General features: G+C 48.1%; 1 protein-coding gene across 1 annotated transcript in view; it reads right to left on the bottom strand.

Annotated features, from left to right (window-relative positions):
- LOC135195687 (COP9 signalosome complex subunit 8-like) overlaps positions 1-22,073 on the bottom strand; it is a 164,668-nt gene that overhangs the window by 71,624 nt on the left and 70,971 nt on the right. Inside the window, exon 2 of the mRNA XM_064222082.1 lies at positions 19,267-19,337. Coding sequence (XP_064078152.1) covers positions 19,267-19,337 — 71 coding nt within the window. The remainder of the gene's footprint in view (positions 1-19,266; positions 19,338-22,073) is intronic.

The raw sequence follows: 22,073 nt of genomic DNA, 5'->3' as shown, positions 1-22,073 counted from the left end.
TGCCAAGTTGCCCAATGGCTCGCCAGGCACCCCCCCACTTCGGCAGCTGGTGAGGGGGAACGCCGTCCCTAGCGTTTCCCACCTCGCTTCGACTTCTTCCCAGCACCTCCTCGGGGAAAGGAGGGCTGGGAGGAGGGCTGGTTACGGCCTCCTTTACCAGAAGTTGAAGCAGGAAGAGTCTTTCCTCGGGGCTCGATGGAGCAGCCGTCTTAGCAGCCGAGGAAGCGCTAGCTAAACTCTTAGGCTTAGCCGCAGTTGTACGAGGTTGCCCAGAAACCTTCGTAACTGCCTGGTGAACCAGACGGTCACTGTCATCAGTGCGCCGTCTTTCCACCGCAGCGTCCACCATCTCTCCGGGAAAGAGAGCGGAGGAACTCTTCATTGGTCCGTTACGGAGTCCATTTACCGCCTCACGCCCGGCCCCCTTGGCTACTCGTGTAAGGACAGCGTCCCTACGACGGAGAACCAAGTTGGCCCACAGGTTTGCCGTCTGATGGGCGAGGTAGGAGATGGCCCTACCTCCAGACTGGCACAGTCTCCTGAAGTCGGGGTCGTCTTCGAGGGCAGCGCCCCGGCGTCGGCCGCGACCTTGGATACTGTGAGGGACCACAGATCCAACCAAGAGACTGCCTGGAAAGCCGCCATAGCGGTAGCTTCCAGGCCCAGTGCCTCCTGCTGCGAGAACCACAAGTTCTCCGACAGGAGCTGCTGCAGGGACACACCTGGAGTTAGCCTAGCTAGCTCCGGGTTAACCTGTTTGGGCGGTATTGGATCCACTGATGGCACGTAGAACTTCCGCTGTCGCTGCAGAGTAGCTTGGAAGACCGTCCTGACTTAAGTGAGTCCTCTCGTCCTGAGACGAAATTCTCCACCTGGTCAAGGACTGAGTCTGCAAGCTCAGATCGCGGCAGTCCCACCGTCAATTTGGGTTCCTCTTCGGGCCCCAAAATGACTCGAGCCGGGACGTGGGCTCAGATGGTGGTAGCGGCGATCCTTCCCCCAGGTCGTTGTGCTGACGAATCAGCGCAATAACCTGGGCAAAGTTCCTCTGGATCTCAGGAGTCACAGCGTCCTGAGGAGTAGGACCGTCCAGTCCCTCCAACAGGAGCAGCTCCCGAGACCCTCCTCCTTCAGAAGGAGGAACAGCAACAGACCCCTGATGGTCGCCTCCAACCACTTGCGCGTACGACCTGGCTGGTCCTAAGACCATGCCTGGTGCGTGCGGCGTCGTGGCGGGATCGTGAGCGGCGCACCTCTCACGATCACTCCTAGGTACCTCGCTCTTCCCGGTGTAGCCCGAGGAAGTTGAAGGTATAGGAGAGACAGACCTGACGCTCCCCCCCCGTTCGCTGGCAGGACCAGCGTACGTGGGGGGCTGCAGCCGATCACCAACCCGCGGTGGGGATCGATCTGCAGGCCTGGTCGTGCCGCTCACCTGTGGCGAGCGGCTCGACTGAGCACGTCGACCCCGGTCCCGTGCGTCAGACGAGCTGCTGCTGGCCACCGTCTCCGTCCGGTCCCTGTGGGAGCGGCGGTCAGGTGATCTACAGAGCTCGCTTTCGCGGTGAGACCGGTGAGCGTCCTCACGGCACGTCAAACCGCTGGTACCGCCGAAGCTGGTGCCGTTGGTCGAGGGGACCTCTTCCCAGCCTCAACCCGTGGCCGGTCAGAGACCGTCACGTCAACCCGAGGTACCGGCTGGTCGCTACGAGAGCGGCCGCTGGCCTGGCGAGAGTCACTTGCGCGACTCTCGACAGTCTTCTGCTCCGTGCCTCTGTCATGACGGTGAGCAAGCTCAGGCGTCTTGACTTTAGCTGCACGGTCGCCCGAAGGAGACCGTACACTCGGACCTTCTCGCGAACGAGAAGTCGAGCCGGTACCTGGCTTAGCAGCAGTGCTACCAAGACCAGGCGCAGATGTACCAGCAGTAGCCAGCACATCCTTGGTCCCCGTCTTCTTCTTCTTCTCAGAAGAGGAGACGGGCCCTGTTCCCGAGGGAACAGGAGGACCAGCAGAAGCACCCCCCGTCACGCCAGAGCGAGACGGGCCCTTCGAAGGTCCCGCAGGAGCCTTCTTAGGGGGGGAGGAGGCAGCCTTCTTCTTCTTCGGCTTGGAAGCCTTAGAAGTCGAAGGGGAAGAGGCGGCAACAGACGACGAAGAAGACGATGAAGACGACGACGACACCTTCCTCTTCTTCTTCCTCTTCTTCGTCAGCTCTCTCAGGACGGACGTCAGGTCTTCCATCCACGGAAAAGTCGGGCCAATTGCCGAAGCAACACGCCCCGACTGATCCTGTCCGGAAAGACCTGAGACCGGTGCAGCACCTCCATGACGAGACGCGACGTGGGCAGGGGCAGGCACGGCAGGAGCGGCAGGAACATCAACAGCAGGACCAGCACCATCAGGACCAGCACCAGCAGGACCAGCACCAGCAGGACCAGCAGCAGCAGGACCAGCACCAATAGGACCAGCACCAGCAGGACCAGCACCAGCAGCAACATCAGCATGAGCGTCCCGCACCGCGCTTCGTAGGAGCGGCGCGAGGGGCTGGGCCAGCAACACTCGCTGCAGGTACGGCAGGTACGGCAGCATAGTCCGGCGTCACAGACCTCTCCAATTCAGCCAAACTCATCATTGGGACGGGCGGTAGATCCAGGGGCGAACTTTTGGGACAGCGAAAGTCGGGAGTCGGCAGCACATAGAAACCAGGTGGCGGCGGCACGCCCCTCTTAGGTACGGCAGCGATCGGCTTTTGAATTGATGCCGTTGGAGTCACCGACGCAATGTGTTGCGTGTACACCACATGAGGAGGGGCGGCGTACGCTGGTGTGGACACAGTATTAGTCGTTGTTGTGACTACACCATGAGTTACAACTGCCGACCCCGCTAGCCGTTGAATCAAGCCCTGGATACTGGGGGCGCCCTGCAGTCCCAACGACGCCCACACCTGTCCAAGGTCGTCACTCACAGAAGGTACACCTGAGGGAGGAACAGTCGGGTCAGTTAGAGGGGCACCCTCACGCTTGGGGGAGGACGAACCCCACCCAGAGCGGACGGAAGACCCCGAATACAATTGAACATCCGGGTATCGGGCACCCTCCTCCACACTCGACGGATCGAGTGAGGAGAAGGACTCCGAAACCCCCCCCGCAGGGGAAGGCGCAAATCGTGGGGGCTGAGCTGGAGGCAGGAAGGATGACGAGGTATCCGTAACCAAAGGAGTCGCTGGAGAGCTTTCCGACGACTCCTTGGTCGACCTACGCCTCTTCCTACCCTCGTACAGCACCCACTGCGCCTCGGACCAATTTACACACACATTACATGGTTCGGCTCGGGAGCATTCTCGCCCCCGACACCGATAATATAACTCATGAGGATCAATGTCTGGGTAAGAGCGGAATCCGCTGCATTTACGCCCCTCCAGCCCGGGACACACTCTACGGGCAGCTGGTGGGCGCGGCGAAAGCTCTTCTTGATCCATAATTAATTAATTCACTTCACTCAATGAAAAATGAAAAAAGAGTACTTACAATTTCATTCAAGACCACAAACAAACCAGTCAGAAGAAATTGTAAACATCCAAAGCACACGACGAAATAGCGGGCAGAGCGATGACGAACACGTCCTGTCACACCACGGCCGAAAGCAAAAGTGATTCTTCACCGCCCAGGCGCGCGGCGCGCGCACGATCGGACAAGCAGTTAACTACCGTTCTCCCCTTGTTCGAAGCTTACGACCGTCCCAGCTGCCGCTAGTTACCTTCCTATTGTTAAAGGACCGAGGGTTTGTATTACGTATCGGAACAATGCAACGTTTATTCATTCACGTAAGAAATCCCCTCAATCGTAGGCTAAAGTCCGTGATTGTAGGACAGATAAACAGTTAGTCAGTCAATCCCGCAGGAGAGAGAGACGTAACCTACCGCGCATGACAGCGCACGATCTGTTACTGGCTCGGATGGACTGGAGGACAGAGTCAGACACAGCGTGACAGCAGCCGCCAGCAGCTTACGAACGTCGTCTCTAACTTTATGTCTGGGTTGCCAGCTACCCTATTCTACGAAGAGATCGGTCCGTTATTTATTGAGCAGAAAGACTCTGAAACTGGTATATTTAAGCGCAACCGACAACGCTAAATATATAGATGCGTTTGTGTCGTCAGAACACTACCATACATCGGTAAAAGATAACTCGGAAACTCCCGGAAGGCTGGAGGGAGTAACGATTAAATGTCCTTAAAATAATAGCCAATAGAGATCTCGGTTGCCCTCCGAAGCGGTAACTACAGCAAGCGTATATGACTTGAACCAACCAGTAGTAAAATAACGCAAGGCAAAAAATGATATATCACAATAAAGTTTTTTTTCATACTTACCTGGCAGACATATATATAGCTGAATTCGGAAACACAGCTACATACATATCTGACAGGCAAGTTTCATGAACAAAACTTAAAGAATCGAAGCAGACAGCTCAAGCTTCTTAAGATACTGGACATAAGCGTTCATTGACGTAGTCTACAAGTCTATTTCTTGTACGAGTCTGCGAATGAGGAATGAGAGCTCTTCCGAACCTTGTCCTTATTCGCTTACGCAATATCAAGTTAATGAGATGTTTGTCAATGAGAACTAACCCATTAACGGTACAGAGAGATATTTTGTCAATGAGGGGAGACCCACTTACTTGACAAAACGATAGTATATTGTCAATGGGGGAAAGTCACTGAATTGACAAAACGTAATCCAGGAAGTCGAGCCTTTTATTTTTCGATTCCCGTCTCAAACAAGGAAGGGACAAGAATCCTGTTAAGAGACTGGGCTTACGGTAGGTAGAACGACGATGTTCAATCGGCATGGAAGTCTCGACTAGAAACTAACAAAATCTATCATCTGAAAAACCCTTTCAGATGGTCTAAAAAGCTTTAAATTTATTGGCAGTATGGCAAAGGAAGTCCTGTCTTGCGCTTTCCTGAAGAGCGTCCTTTTGATGAGTGCCTTTGCAAGAATCCTACTGAACGTTGCCGAAAATCCTGACGTTCAGGACGTCGAGCCTTTACATAACCCGTAACTGTCTTATCTCAAAGTCTAGACTGAGGTAGAGAAAACGAGATCTTCCCTTGAGCTTTCCTTAACTCCATCCACCTTTGCGAAAAGCAATATAATATTGACAGAGACCTCTTGAATTCACGAAACCCGAGGTCTTGCTGGGTTTCGAAGACGAAGTTCTGTTCACTTTCTTGAGGCTCAAATCTTAAACAAGAGCTTGAAGAGTTCAACAGAAACGTTCTGGTGCGCGCTCGGCGTCCACTGGCGAGGACGCTCGGCGTCCTGCTGCGCGCTCGGCGGCCACTGGCGAGGACGCTCGGCGTCCACTGGTGCGTGCGTCCATCCGAGCGTCCTGTTCAAGCCGATCGTCCAAATAAGCGTGCAGAAAAGCGTCACGCTCCTGACAGGCGTCAAAACAAGCGAGAGAAACTGCCTTCTTTTTCATATTTCTTGGTGGAAAGACGTACACGTGATCAGGCAACTTTTGCCTTCTTACTTCTCACTGAAACACATAACGAGGGAGAGGGGACGTGAAGCGTCCTCTTCTATAAAGCTTCTTAGAGGGCGCGAGTCCTTCCGAGAGCTCCAACCCTTGTGCGGGGAGGACGCCTCGGAGGACGAGAAGCAATCCTTCAGGATTCGTGCATGTGCACGCACTTTGGCAGTCTGGGGATTTTCATCAGAAACTGCCGAAGGCACGCCAGATCGGTGGGGTTCCCTGTAACCCTCCTTCGGCTTTCGACATGCCCTCTCCCTTGGTTCTGGGAGTTCGACAGAGGTCTAGACCTAGAGGCGTTATAAGGCCGATCTGACGCACCCTCCACTACACAAGGGGCACTGTCACTGCACTTAGCCACTTCACTATTGCTCTCTAAAGCAAGCACTTTCGATTCTAAGTTACGAATCGAAATAGTATAAGAGAAAGGGCAATAACCTCTACAGACACTGTTTTAGGGCCCGAAGGCAACAATACAGGGTTAGGCGTAACAAAAACAGAAGTAGCACTCTTCACAACAATGAAGGAGAGCGATCACCTCTCGCAGACATAGTCATAACCCGTAGGCCATACTACAGCGTTAGGCAAAATAAAGTCTACCGGAAGGTTAGCAGTATCACTACCCTGACTTTCGTAATTGATTAATTGCGTACCTACTAAACAAACTTTTTCCTTACGGAATTAGACACGTTTACTGATTAATTGCGTACATACGAATCATACTTTTTCCTTACGGAAATAGACATGTTTACTGATTAATTGCGCCCCCCAAGTGCGGAACTACCGAAGCTTTCGGTAGCCACACCCTATCTTTGCAGACAACACCCTCTGAAACTAGCCTAACTAGATTCAGATATCTTATGCAAAAATGAATCAAATTCAAATCAATTTAAGATAGCGTATGCCTAGCCACAAATCCAAGTAAATAAATTAAAAGACAATTAGGATACTTAGCGGCAAATGAAGTTTCCAAAATCCTAAGCCGGAGGTACTGAAAACAGGTGTTTTCAGTACCGGCGACAGAAAATTTATGAATAGAAAATGGGAATGGTTCCTGATACCCGCCTCCCAGCAGCGGGAATGGGTACTAACCACCTGGCCGACCACTGCGTGTGTCGGAAGTTTTTTAAATTCTGTCGGACTTCAGAAAATACAGCTATATATATACCTGCCAGGTAAGTGTCATGCATAAAAAAGTCCTTTTTGTTGTTTAGAGAAAATAAATTACTTTTCCACTCTGGTTTTCATGGCATAACACACAATAACAGACCATATTTTACCAAAACTACCGTTTATGATCATACAGAAAATTCTAGGTGATTGGGCCACTTTAATCCTGAAAACTAACCCAAAGTATTGGGGCTCTTCAAGCTGGTGCCCAGAAAACTGAAAACCGTGGCAAGTATGCTGTGACCAGAAGAACCTGTAGGAACTGGACAACAGTACTATACGGCATCTTGTTACTTCAGCGTAAGCTTCGAGGATGTCCCACGGATGTTGAACGTATCCTCTGTAGCTGCTTATGGATTCAGAACAACAGAAGAGAAGGTCTTTAGCTTCCTGTTGAGCAGGTGGCAAGCGAATCTATGACTGGACGCCCCAAAGTCTGAACAACCTTTCAGCCACGTCTTAGTGAAGAGACTGTTCAGTCCCTACCACCTGATTCTGGTGGCTGAGCTTGTCTGCCATTACATTTCTCGTCTGGACTGCATCTGGTTGACCGTTCTATCGAGTGTGCTGTTGCCCACTCGATCACCTGCACTGTCAAGATGAAGCTCGAGATAGGTAAGTCTCTTTTGCTTGCTGACGTGTGCCACTACTGTAGTGTCGATCATCAATGCCACAGTGTCCTATCACACGTTCCCGAAACTCTTGGACAACCAGGAAGGCTGCCTTGAGTTTCAGGATGTTGATGTGAAGGTGTGCTTGTCGTGAAGTTCTCACATCTCTGCGGTCTGCGACTGCTCTCGGTGTGTGTCTCATCCTCAATCGATGCATCTGACTCTTCAGGGATGACAGGTGATGTATCACAATGGGCCACAACTGAGCAGGCTGTTTCTGTCGAGAGAGGAATCACCTCACTGCCTACCTGAACATGCTGGTACTAGAGTTCGAGGGGAACTCTTGCCTATCAGCATGTACAGGTATCATGTCCTCTGCTTGGGCTTGAAATCGGACTTCTCATGATTTACCCAGGTCTTCAGATCCCAGTAAAACTTGAGGAGTCGATTCCTGTCCTGTAGAAACCATGAATGGGAGTTCACTAGGACCAGCCAATCATTGAGATACCTCAAAAGACATATCCCGTGTGAATGCCCCCCAGGCTAAGACAAAGGTCAAACACTGGTGTGAATGCCTGGGGAGTGGTTGAGAGTCCGAAACAGAGTGTTCTGAATTGGTAAACCATCTCTGCGAGGACAAAGTGGAGGTACTTGGGGTAGGATTTGTGGATGGGTATCTGGAAATATGCATCCTTCAAGTCCACCATCAGCACGAAGTCGTTCTCCCAGTTAAGAGGCAAACATTGTTCCTGTTGTCTCTATCTTGAACCGAGTCTGGCTAAGAAACTGTTCAGGGGAGAAAAGTCTATGATCAGTCTCTTTCCCCCCCCGAGGTCTTCTCTACGATAAGACCCAGCTGTAGAATCCTGAGTTCCAGTCCGACACGATTTCTACACCATGCTCAGTGTCTTCTTATAATTCTATTGATGCTCGAGGAAGTAGAGGGATTATGAGAGGAGTATCAGAAGCTCTCATTCCCTCTAACAGTGCTGCTGTCGGGGGGAATAAGCCTCGTTCCTTGTCAACCAGCAGTGACAGCAAGGGCATGGGTCTAAGAGAGCATGATCGCCTTGGCGAGGTGCTTTTCCAGTGTACATGTAAGGAACTCTCCTTGCTGTAGCAGTGACATGGCTGGCAGCGACATGGCTAGAAGCGACGTGGCTAGCAGCGTCTTGGCTACCATAGCTGTGGCCACCAGCGATGCTGTTGGTAGCTTGGTGAGGACATGTTTCATCTTCACAATGCATCTCAGCCCTCTTCAATGGCCGAAACCTCAAGCAAAGAGGGCCGAACAGGTGACCTCCTGTTATTCTCCAGGTGTCTTGCTCTGAGGAACAGCAACATCAACCTTGGCCCCTATAAAAGAACCAATCTTGGTCTTCATAGGTAGGTCCAAGCCACGGGTCCGCCTGTTCCCACCCCGTGCCACTGCCATGCCAAGGAGAGACTCCCTTCCTTGACTGTGAATGTACGTCCTCCCTAAGGTGGTCATACATTCGGAGATTCTCATGAACGAAATTCCGATACAGTCCCTGCCCCTCGAGCAGCGCCCTTAGGAACAGGTGCTGGAGAACAAACCTTGGTTCGATCTCCAGAGGGGGCCCCCAAGGCCTGTGGTCCCTGGAGACAGCGTCTCGGTTCCCACTTCCGAAGAAGCGGGAAAGCCAGCAAGAGAAAGCCCTGTGCTTGATTATTGTAGCAGCCACCAATTCTTGATAAGAGGGGTGGAATCCATTAGGGGTCTGTTCATAAAAGCCAGTACCGACTCCAGGCCAAGTTGTTCGCAGGTAGCTGGCTGGTGCCAGGTAGGAAAGCCCTACCTCCAGACAGGTACAGTCTCTTCAATGCTGAGTTTTCCTCCGGTACAATGGCCCCAGAGAAAACAGAGACTCTAGCCACTGTGAAGGATCACAAGTCTAGCTAGAAGACTGCCTGATTGATTGATTGATTGTGTATTATATCTGGCGTCACAACATCTGGGTAATTGACACCGAAATAAATTAAATATAAAAAAACTAAATTTTTGATAAATTTCATATAAAAATCTATAAATATATTATATAAAAATTTTGTTCATATATAAAAGTTCTTACATAGACAATTTATGTATAATTTAAATTTGGTTAAGGAGGCCAGCCTCCCTCATAAAAATATATAACTTCTCTATATTACAATCCTTTCCAAGAATTGTAGCTAGGATAAAATTACCTACTCTGTCACGACCCCAAGACATGAAACTATGTCTCAAATTCCCAAGTCTGGGACATTCAACCAGCAAATGTCTCACAGTCAAGGGCACAGTACAGTTCTCGCAAAACGGAGGATTTTCACGAGACATCAAGAACCCATGGGTGAGTCTTGTATGTCCAATCCTCAATCTGCACAACATCGTTTCTTGTCTCCTTGGCATATATGGATATGACCAAGGAGACACTGAAGACGTGATACTACGCATTTTTTTTATTGTTTAAAATATCCTCCCACTGGGACTGCCAACATTTTTTAATTCTCTGACCTACTAGAGGATACAAATCCCGATATGGTAGTAGGCATCTTGTGGGTTCTGGGGAGCTGACCGCAGACTTTGCAAGTTGGTCAGCTTTCTCATTCCCAGCCACCCCAACATGAGAAGGCACCCAACAGAACTTTATTTCTTTTCCTCTTCTTTTTAGTAAAAGCAGCCATTCCAATATATCTAAAATCAGAGGGTTTAAAGGGTTAAAAGATTCCAGTGACTGAAGAACACTTCTTGAGTCACAATATATAATAAAATTACTTTCATTCCGAATTAAAACTTCCTTTAAAGCCTTTAAAATTCCATATAACTCTGCTGTAAAAATTGATGCAACAGATGATAACCTGCCACTCCTCTCTACATCAGGGAAGACTACACCAAAGCCGACGCCAGCATCTGACTTTGAGCCATCCGTGAAAACTGCAGTGGAGTCGTCATGTTGCAAGGAATGTTCTAAAAATATTGACCGCGTGGCCTCACTGGACAATTCTGTTTTGGTAAAATTGAAATATCTGCAGAATTTTACCTCTGGGAAGTTCCAGGGGGGACTAACTGAATATTTTGCTGGTAAAATCTCGACCCTTGGCATGTTTAATTCACGAACAATGGTATTGACTCTAAAAGCGAATGGATGAGGTTGCTTGGGGTGATTTTCATAAAACTGCCAATGCCTTTCATTTCTCATACAAATGCTGGTTAAAGACTTAGGTAGCCTCTGGAATCTATACCAGCTCCGAACCAGCAGACGCTTGTAATGAAGATCCAGTGTCACCTCATCAGCATCTACAAGCATGCTCTCGGTGGGAGATGATTTAAATGCTCCAGTACACAACCGTATTCCTCCATGATGAATTGAGTTGAGCATTTTAAGGCTATTTGGCTTTGCAGAAGTGTACACCTCACATCCATAACTTAATTTTGAAAAGACCAAGGCTTTATATAATCTCAACATCTGAGTTCGGTCAGACTGCCTGAAGAGCTGCCATTACAGTAATCTCCAGTGTCATTGCTTCCTGTCAAGAGAGAGATTCTCTCGCTATTCAGGTGCTGCAGTGACAGACCAGGACCCAGGTAAACTGGGTCCAGGTTACCTGGTTGTTGATAAAGGCTTCTCCGAGTGTGTGAGTTAGCAGGACTTGTAGCAGCGCTGGATGTAGCAGCACCTCTGCCAATAGCAGTGCTGGTAGCATGGTAGCAGCGCCCTTGCTAGCAGCAGCACTGATGGAAGCAGCACCTCTGCTAGTAGCAGCGCTGGTGGGAGCAGTGTCCCCGCTAGCAGCAGCACTGCTCCCTGTCTGGCTAAATTGTGCACCAATTTTACGCCTCTGGCAGGTACAGGAGGGGGAAGTAGCTTGGCCTAATAACTGGACTTAAATGAATTCTCTTGTCCAGGGACGAGGTCATTCATCTGTTCCGATACATTTTCAGCCAGGCCCGACCACGGCAGCCCCGTTGAGACCTTGGGTTCCCTCTTAGGTTCCCACAAGGCTTCGAGTTAGCAGAGGAGGCCGTGGTCATTCGCCTGAGATTGTTATGCTGGCGTATCAGCATTACGATCTCTGAAAAAAAAGTCCTCTGAATCTCAGGGGTGTCAGTCTCTGGGTAGGGGATCATCAAGTCCTTCATGAGACTGGTCCTCCCGGTCAACTCTCCCAAAGGAGAACCTCACCAGATCCCTTAGATCCTTCCTCAATGATGCTGCAGTCCAAAGGATTGCTACTTTTGCTTCGCCCTTCCCGGTGTAGTCCGAGGAAGTAGAGGGAATAAGAGAGGAGGATCAGATGCTCTCACTTCTACCAGCGCTACTGCCAGGGGAGTGAGCCATGCCCTTGCACCAATGGTGACAGGGGTATGGGTGTAGGCGAGTGCAATCACCTAAACGAAACACTTTCCTGAGAAAATGCACCAGTACTTTGCCGTGCTGTAGCAGCGCTGGTAGCAGAACTGGTAGCAGAGCCGGTACCAGGACTAGTAGCAGCAGCATTGGTGGGAGCAGCACCTCTGCCAGCAGCAGCATTGGTGGGAGCAGCACCTCTGCCAGCAGCAGCGCTGTTAGCAGAGATGTGGCTCCCTGCCTGGGGAGGCCGTGCATCGTTCTCACAGCACACCCCAGTCCTCTTCGGTTGAAAACCTCTTGTGAAGAGGGCTGTAAGGGGACCTCCTCTTAGCTTCTCCAGATGCCTTGCTCCGAAGAACTGCAACATCAATCCAGGCTCCTGAAGAAGAACCAAGCTTGGTCTTCACAGGTGGGACTGAGCCATGGCTCGGACCAACTCTCGTCCTGTGCCACGGCTATGGTGAGAAGAGAACTCACCTTCCATGACTGTGGATATACTTCCTCCCTTAGGTCGTTGGAATTCAGAGATGCTCGCGAACGAGATTCCGACACGGTCCCTTCGTAGGTTCCTGTAAATTGCGTTCCAGCCTAATTCTTCCTCATTCAAGAGACAAGAATAAGGACTGGAAGCAGACCTCCTTCATTCTCTAATGAAGAGAGCAAAGGTGAAGTTGTCCTGAAGGGAGACTTCTATGGTAATAACATGATACCGGATGACCACTAGTTCATGCCGAACTGGTTGTTCCCAAAACATTAGCACTGGAGAGGCATTCAAACCTCTCAGTATCATCCATCCTCAACAGATCGACGGATGTTCGGTAAAATTCTAAGATTGAACCAAAAACATAGTCTTTCGGATTCGAACTCTAAGGAGTAGACTCCATAAAATTCCTCTTATCCCCTTGTTCATTCTGGTGTAACCAGGAAGTAGATGGAAAAACAAGAGGAGGATTGACTGTTCTTCCCCACTCTTCTCTGAACTTGCAATGTTCTCACTTTGTTAAATGAAGCATTTATTTCCTACAACCATATTGTTCAAGTGACCGCAAGTGAAAGTTGACCGGAGTTAATTGCAGTAAAAGCTGGCGAGAACTTCCCACGTCTTCCTACGCGTTTATCTTCTCCATGATCGAACCTCACGAAGAGGACTACACAGAGGACCTCCTCCTATCTCCATCAGATGCTTGTCCCAAGGAACAGTGACATCATTCTTGGCACCAGAAGAATAGCCATTCCTCCTGGCTTTCACAGGAGGGTCTGAGCTACACTGCCAACGTGACTCGGTCCCTTCTCTCACCCTGCACCACTATCATGATGGAGAGAAGACTACCTCTCACTGACTGTGGATGTAAAAACCCCCTTTGGAGGTTGTGCACTCGGAGAGTCCCGTACACGACACGAATACCCAACGCGGCCCCAGTTCCATGAGCAGCATCCTTGGAACTAGGGACAGGAGAACCTGGGTTTAAACTCCTGGGGCTCTCAAGACACTACATTTTAGGGATATCGTCCAGACTACCGCTACGGAAGGAGCAGGTGAGCTGAGAGACAGCCAATTGCTCCCTTCCCAGGGAAAGGATGTAAACCCTTAGAAGTCTAAAGGGGAGACTTCTTAGGGTGAGGTGAATTGCCTTCCTCTTTTTAGCCTCTGTAACCATTTGAAGAGGAAGGTTAGTAGGGGTCAGATGACGAAGACGACTGACACTGACCCTCGTGAAAAGCTCGCTCCAACAAGGGGAGGGAGAGTGCTATGTCATGACAAGGAACTGCACCAATCAAGAGCAGTGTTCTTTTGTTAGAGCTGAGCACTCGGTTCGGCAGAGTTGTATGGTCGAGCAAGAGCTAAGCAGATTACCACTTCATAATTATGAGTTTCAATCATCAACAAAGAACTGTCACATCTTCCCAATTAACTGTTCTCCTTCAAGGCTAAAGCTCCAAGAAGGAGAATAAAGAGGGATTCTGTGTCTGCTATCCTGTGTTCGGACCCTAAGGTCCAAGACACAAGGCCGGTACTTGACTATTCACCCAAGTGTTGCATGCAGTTCCATGCTCTGCATAACTCCGAACCGGACTGAAGAGCGAACTCATCTGTACTGGTAAAGGCTCATCTCGCTATCCAAGCACTCATGATAGTGAGCGCTCGGCGAGTGTTAGAATTTGCAAGAATTCCCATGCTCAGCAAGACCTTGTCTTGCCCTGGTACTCTGCAATATGATGAAGCTGAGCACTCAGTGAGTGCCAGCAAAACCAAGGGATCCAGGCACTCAGTGAGACTTTTGATTATTATAATTACCGGGAATGCCAGTTGCCAAAGTGTTGGGAATCACAGAAAACCAAATCACTCTGTGAATGCCAGAAATTCTGAGGAATTTAATGGCTCAGTGAGACTCCCAATTTTCGTAATATCAATTACCGGGATGTCTGTCTTACCCGAGTGTTTGGAAATTACAATAAACCATAACACTTTGAGAATGCCAGAAATTCCAAGGAATTCAACCATTCAGTGAGATTCCGGAGTATTGTAGCAACAACTATCAGAAATTTTCATCTCACTCGAGTGTTTGGAGATCATAGAAGACCAAAACACTCAAGAGTGCTAGAAATTCCCAAGAATTTAAGCACTCAGTGAGACGCCTGAATTTCGCCAAACAATCATCAGGGCTGGGGCCCTCCTCGACTCCTGTAGAAATAAAAAAGGAACAGGCATAAAAACCAGTCCTAAATGCGAGCATATAAGACTGGAATGCAAGTCCATTCAACAGAATACACTCGAGGCTCCCAAAATGCCAGAACCCATAGGGGACTGTGAATTGAACGACGTGGACAAACGTCTGGTGGGACCTGAAGCTCCTTCCAGGAACGTAGTCCCCCGACGATGAAACCTACAGAGGGCACTCTACAGGATCCCTCTTCTTCACCTTGCCCCTCCCAGTGTAGCCATAGGAAGGAGAGGGAATAGGTGAGGAAGATTGGACACTTTCACTCACTCTGCTAGCATAACTAGCTGAAGAAGCGAGCTGCGGGCAGCCATTAACCTGCGGACAGTGCGGTCATGGCCGCGACACAAGTCTAAGAAAGTGGCCGCGACGCAAGTCTAAGAAAGTGGACGCTACACAAGTCTAAGAAAGCGTTATTGTCATGGAGAAATGCTTTTCCGAGGAGGGTTATGAAACTCTCGCACGGCAGGAGAAACGTTTGCCGCTACCGGGACCGGTCGGTCACGTGAACATGACCGTGGTCTGGGTGAAGTTGAGTGTACATCTTACTGGCAAGGGCCGGTACCGTCCTCCTCTCAAGAGGACTGAATGGGGGAGCCCCTACCAGTCTTACTGCATGCATGCGGGACCGTCACGTCAGCCCTGGGTACTGAGCAATCACTGTGAGAGCGATCACCGGCAAGGTGTGAGTCACCTGAGTGATTCACTCATTTCTTCCGCTCCGTGCCAGAATCGTGGCAGTGAGGGGAATCAGCGTCACAGACTCTAGATGCACACAAATCCGTAGATTTACATGCACTCCGGTTACTTCGTGAACGAGCACCTAACACAGAACTAGTCTTAGGGGCAGAACTTCTAGGACTAGCAGCAGAAGTGTGAACCGAAGTTTGCACTTCTACGGCTCCTGACACGCTAGTCTCTGGGGACACCATGACGGTTCCTGTTCCCGAAGGAACAGGCAAGCCAGCGGAAGACCTAACTGCCTCCTCAGTTCAAGGAGGCAGACCCTTAGAAGTCCTGTGACGAGACTTCTTGGGGGGGGGGGGGGGGGGGGGGGGGGGAGATTACCTTCTCTTTTGGCAGGGAGCCTTAGAAGTCAAAGGGGAGGAAGTTGAAGAAAAATATGAGGAAGATGATAACACTTGACGAGCTCTCTTCCTCCTCGACTTCTTCCACTCCAAATTCTGGGAGAATTCTTGTACAGAATGAGGCACATTTACTAGCAAAAGTAGAGTTAATAATCACAGAGCAGCCTCGAAGGCGTTGTCCAGTGACGAAACTTCAGGATAACAGCGACAAATTAATATGGTTTCCAGTAGTGGAAAAGTACACACACTTGGAGACCAGTATCACAGCATGCTACGAGTTACAGGTACAATTCTGAGGTTAGGATATAGCCAAAATTAAAATATCCAAGGAAATATGATTTCATAAAAACAAAAAATACGGATTCTCCTCTCACATCCAAGGGCACCGCCCTCCGAAATGAGAAGAGATCCCTCAACACCAACAATACACGCACCCCCCCTCTCTTTGTCCAATAAGCTAGTGAAAGGACGAAAGAGGAGAGTATATACCAAAAGAAAAACAAAAGGACAAACCTCCGAAGATCCCCTCGGTAATTTCCAAAGCATAAGCGCAAATACCAAATTAATACACTGTCTCTCCTTGATTGCGTTAAAGGGCGAAACTATGTAATACAGGTGTATGTACACCCTTACCACCGACCCTTAACACAAAGTAGAAAGGTGGCTAGCAAGGCAATCACAAAAATTGGGTTTGTATATTAATTATTAAAGTAATTAATATTAACATCAAACACAACATAAACATGTATTCAAAATAAAAAGTTAAGATCCCACCGGGAAATCATGATTAACAGCAGTCAGCAAGAGATCACACACATACATCTTCATTGAAAGATGGCCGAAAGCAAAGTGGAGTGTTTACATCTGGGCAGGTGGGTCTACCCGCCTACCAGACGGTAGTTACTGCCTAACAACCTCATTCAAGAATTGAACAGCCATATTCCAGCCTACTCTGAAAGTAATTCCTTAAGTAAAGGACCAAGGGTTTGTATATTGTTTACGAACAAAGAGGTTGTTCATCATCAGACACTGGACCTTGGCACTGCTTAATATTGGGTGAAGGCTTTGCTTCTCTTGGACAATTGCCTACACATCTTATCAAAATCCAGTTGGTTGGTAGCAAAGGTCATATTAGGATCATGCTTTTACCTCTCAACATGAAGCAAGGTGCTAGTGTTGCAACAAAATGGTTACACCAGAAGTTCCTGAAGGAGGTGATGGTGGTGTTCAAGGATGAGCAGAAGGAGAAAGGTTTGGATACAGGGGCAAAAGGACACAGGAGAACCTTCTAAGGTACCTGATGAAGTCTGCCATCTATATCACCATGCACTCCCTGGGGCACGCTTGGAACTGTATCCTGAAGGGAGATGATGGCATAATGGACTTCCAGGGTTCAAAATCAATGATGCCAACTGGCAAAGGGAGGCAATGACATTGCCAAGGATGACTTATGAGAATGGCTGGATGATGATGGTGGCGACCCTGGCTTCCTACTGTAATTTACGAGTGAAATAACTGTTACAGTTGGTGGTGGTAAGACAGAGAAAGCCCCCTGAAGAAGACAATGAGGACAATGACAAAGCTGTTTTGCATACAATGCCTTTGTATAAACATGTGGATATCTTTGATAAGTTTATAGATATCCTGGAGAATTCCAACATTGATCACAATGACTCCCCCAGTGTTGCAGATAGCAGTGCAGCTGACTATCAGGTACATTCTGAGGATTTCGGAATGTAGTGGCAGACAAGCTCAGCTGCCCAAGACAGGTAATAGGGAAGGAATGGTCTCTACACATCTGAGCAGTGGAAAGGCTTTTAGAGGACCCCAAGCATAGACCTGTTTACCACTCAAAACAACAGGAAGCTCCCAGTCTTCTGTTCAATAGTCCTGGATCTATGGGCAGTGATGGAGAATGCCTTTCAACACACATGGGACAATCGTGATGCCTGCGACTTTCCGTAATTCTGCCCGATAACAAGGGTGATCAACAGGGTGTTGACACCCCAAATCTCAAGCTAACTCTGGTGGCTCTCAAGTGGCCATAAGCCAAGTAGTATCCAGACCTGCTAGCACTGTTATCTGAGGTCCTGAAAGAGATTCCACATGGCACAACCTTTTGTACCAGCTGTACGTAATGAAGTGCTGTAACAAGGCAGTAGGAATGCTGGCACTTTACACATGGAGACTATCCAGTGCCTCTCAATGTGTGATTTCCTCACTAGATTGAGATGTCTAGATGCCTAAGAAAGTCTACAGCAACTGTCTCAGGAGAGAGGGGCCACTTACTGTAGTTGTTGTTGTAAATGGAGTATCCTCTAGTCAGAGCCACTTTTCAGCATGTAGCAAATGTCCTCATCAACCTTTGCCAAATGGAAACTTCTCTTTCTTGAGACTATAGGACCACCCTAGGCTAAGTCTTACAACTAAAAGGAGTAGCTCACTCATTCCCGTGGGAAACTGCCATGCTCCTGAGAAGTTTCAAACAATTTTGTCCCCCACCCCAAGGGAACTCATTACCAGTAAGAGCTGTTATGAGTTGTCAAACGGATCTGACACTGAAGACTGTTTTCCTCCTAGCACTGGAGTCGGAGAAGAGGGTAGGTGAGCTTCATGGCTTCTTGTGTAAAATAAAGCACTTGAGGTGTTGGAGATGTTTCATTTGAATTTGTCACAGATTTCATAACAAGACTCAGAATCTGTTGGTCCCTGATGTCTGGTTTGAGTCATTCTCAATCCGCTCCCAGCAATGATCAAGATAAGGTACTGAAAGGCCCAAAAGTCTAGCAACTGCAACACCCCATATGTGCAGCACGCTGGAGGTGCAGAGTCATCCTTCCTCTGCTTCTATATGACCAGAAAGATGACATCTCCAGGTTAGGCAAACCTACCAACTGGTTCGAAGAGTACCACAATTCCTCCCACCATGGGTAAGTCTCCTGTATAAAGAACAAAGGTTTGTACATATGCAAAAACAAATTTCAAATTTTAAAAGTAATCTTTATCTTTCCTAAAATACAAACCTAAAGTTTTTTACATTTACTACGTACCCACTATTTTTTCCTAACATACAAACCAAAAGTTCTTTACATTTACTACCCACTATTTTTTCCTAACATACAAACCTACAGTTCTTTACATTTACTAACCACCACTTCAGCCACCCCTATCATCTGGCACCTCAGCTGGAAGACTAAGTGGAGTACAAACTCAGTGGCGGACTGGGTCTAAAAATTGTGGTTGCCGAATTACAAAAAAAGGAGGGCCCACTCCAACCCTCAGCCACAAAACTATAATAGAGTTTACATAAAAAATCCATAGAATACTTGAAAATACGTAAGTGGAAACACACGAGACAAATTATTGGGACGTTTTATTTGTCACTTATAGGTGTAAATCACCTAGACATATGAAAATGATATTTTCATTGGTCTTATTTGTAAGGGGCCCATTTGCCATCGGGCAAGCTGGCAACCTGGCCAGTCCGCCACTGTACAAACTGAAAGGTGGGCAGGGCTTCCACCTACCTGTCGACAGTTACCTACTTACCTGTCGACAGTTACCTACTTTGTCAATAAGTCTGAATGGTTGTTTCTTGCTTACACTCGATGCCAAATCCTATGTAAATAACAAAACATGTATATGTGTATGAAAATAAGCTATTATCAAGTTATGCAAAATTAAACACAGGCTTCTCTGCATGTAAAGATGAAAGTTCCTTTATAGTGCAAAAGTGACATTAATAAGATAATAACTAATAAAAAACAAAAACTTAGAGAACTTACAAATCATTCTGTAGCAAATAAATGGTCAGCAGTTGTTCATAAACATGGGATGGTGGCACACCATTCGGAGCCTGTGAAGATAAAAAGTCTTCATTAAAAGATATTGTTACTATTGCTTTGGACAAATAACTTTCTATTCAGGTCATATTGGAAAATATTGCTGGAAAGTTAAAATTTCATGAAGTTGAACCAAGGTTCATAGGTCATTAAAAAATTACCAATAGTGCCAGTATGCTACATATTTTTTTACAGACAAAATATGCCATAAGTCTGCTTGATTTTGTTAAGGCACAGTACAGTGGTCCCCCCCATATTCACTGGATGCGTACCAGACACCCCCCTGAATAATTAGAACCCGCGAATAGTTGGAACCCCTATAAAAATGCTGAAAACAACCTATTTTGTTAGTTAAAACTCAAGTAAAACCCACTAAAATTTCTATACTCAGTTTTTTTAATAGTTTTATCACAAAAAGTACATTTTATGATGAAATTGATAAAAAAAAAAAAAACAGGAATTTGTGGATATTTCTCATAGAAAAAACTACCGGCGAATATGCGAATTTTCCCCAAATAATGCGGGGAAAAGTTCCTGAGAGAAATCTGTGACTGTGTGAGTCCGCGAATCCGGAGAACGCGAATACGAGGGGTCCACTGTATTCTTACTATAGATTCTCTATTCTAATGCATACTAACTACAGCTTCACATAACACAGAAAACTTTTGTTTGCAATAAAAAAAATGACAAATTTTTAAACGATCTGTATTTTTCCTAACTATACAAACCAGAGGTTTGTGGAGAGGGCGATTCCTCTCTCTCTCTCTCTCTCTCTCTCTCTCCTCTCTCTCTCTCTCTCTCTCTCGCGGTACTCATGCATGCTTTCTTTTAGTGTGTTTTTCGATGTTAGCCAGTAATGCACTCGATTATATGCACTTTTGTGATAAACTATTCAGATATTTATTTTCTTTTGTTGAGGTTGGAAGTCCTTGCGATGCCCTTCCCTGGCCTACCCGACCAGACCTAGGCAAGGTTTTGGAAGGTAGGCCAGGCAGTCTTATGCCCCTCCATCCTTTCGGCCCCATCCTTACCGCCTCCTGACCAGGCAATTATGCTTGCTGGGAGAGTGGTCCAAGACAGAGAGTCCCTCTCGTGTCATGTTTGTATGGCCTTGACCTATCGTACCTGACCAGATCGTTAGATTCGATTTTGGAGGGTTTAGTTAGGCTCTATCCGTCCGCTTCATGACGTCCTTTCGAGGCCATGCTAGCCTACCTGACCGGATCTGTACCGATCTCGGAGGGTTAGACTGGGTTCTTAGCTGGGTGCGTTCCCCTTCCCTCCTTTCGCAGTTCTCCCAGTAATTCCTCATCAATTATTTTATGATTGTCTTGTTGTGTGTAGCCTGGGCCTTTGCCCTCTTTAGGATGTCAGTTGGCCTACCGTCTTCTGCCCCCTTTAGTTACAGCTCCCGAGAGGTAACGGGTCACTGATCGGTTGCTGTGGCCAGGCGATCACGGCTCGTTCACTCTCCTCCAGACACTCACCCCCCTCCCACTGCCCCAGTCTCGTTCCGGCAGTGCCTAGCTAGCTCACTGCTCAAGTAATCCTACCGATGAACGACAGCTAGAGCGTTTAGCTTTTCCAGGGGATTAGTCGGAGGAGATTGGGTGATTAGTAAATTTTGTAATCTCTTTTGGCATGTCTCCGGGCCTGTGGATCCTCTGGCCAGGTGGGGTCTACCATCACACCAGCCAGTAGGCTGTATGCCGGATTGTATGTGCCACTGCTCCGCCGCTCTGTTGTCTATTCTCCTCTATGTTGTCACTGCCTCCCCACTCATGTGGGGGCGGAACTGGGCTTAGAGCTGCGTTCTAATTACCTTAGAATTGCTTCTCTTCCCCTGTTCTGCTCGTATCAGCCCATCCCCGCCGGATTTTACTGTTATGATAACGAGGTTATGGACTCCGGAGTAGGTGAAGTCTTTGAGAGATTATGTTAGAGTATGTTTTATTTAGCCTCTGTTGGTATGTCTCCGGACCCGTATTTGTTCCGACGTAGTGCGGTCTACCATCACACACGCCAGAAAGTATACGCCCGGAGTTTATCATACCGTTGTTCCCACTGCGGTTTTCCATCTTCTATGCTATCGCTGCTCCCCCCTCCAGTGGGGGCAGAACAGGGCTCAGAGAATGCGCCTACAATTGGTTATGTTGCATTACTCTGCTTCGATGCGATCAGACTCGGGCTTAGGTTTTACCTTATTCCCCTGTTCTGCTTGTATCAGGCCCTCTCCGCTTGTTATAGCTTTGCCGATCCCAAGTATGGATTCCAGAGAAGGCGGAGACATCCAGAGCTTTATTAATAACAAGTAAGTTGAAAATTATACCCAATTTTGCCTTTAACTGGTTAAGTATCTAGTTGAAGTGTACTCATCCCGCCAGAATCAACTCCGGCGGCATTATCTGACGATACTCATTTGCTTTTTCAACTTACAGATGGTCCGTTGCCAGGTGACGGGTTGTCCGGCCATCCTGTACAGGTCATATGGACATGAGGTCTGCCGATCCCATGCCAACTGCGCCATCCTTGTGGACGGAAGTATGGTTTGGCACCCAGAAGCCTGTACGGTGTGCTACGACTTGGTGACGATCGTAACAGACGAGTCGGTAGGTAACATACTAGCCTCGTTGTTTCTGTGAAATTTATGTTACACTGGGGAACCTAATTTGGTTATTTTCTACAGGTTAATTTGGCACTCAAGGCTTCTTCGATGGCGTTCCTTACGGCCTGGGTGGGGGGCTTCGGAA

The sequence above is a fragment of the Macrobrachium nipponense genome, chromosome 16, assembly GCF_015104395.2.
Source record: "Macrobrachium nipponense isolate FS-2020 chromosome 16, ASM1510439v2, whole genome shotgun sequence".
NCBI classification, from domain to species: domain Eukaryota; kingdom Metazoa; phylum Arthropoda; class Malacostraca; order Decapoda; family Palaemonidae; genus Macrobrachium; species Macrobrachium nipponense.
This window is presented reverse-complemented; position numbering and strand designations above follow the sequence as displayed.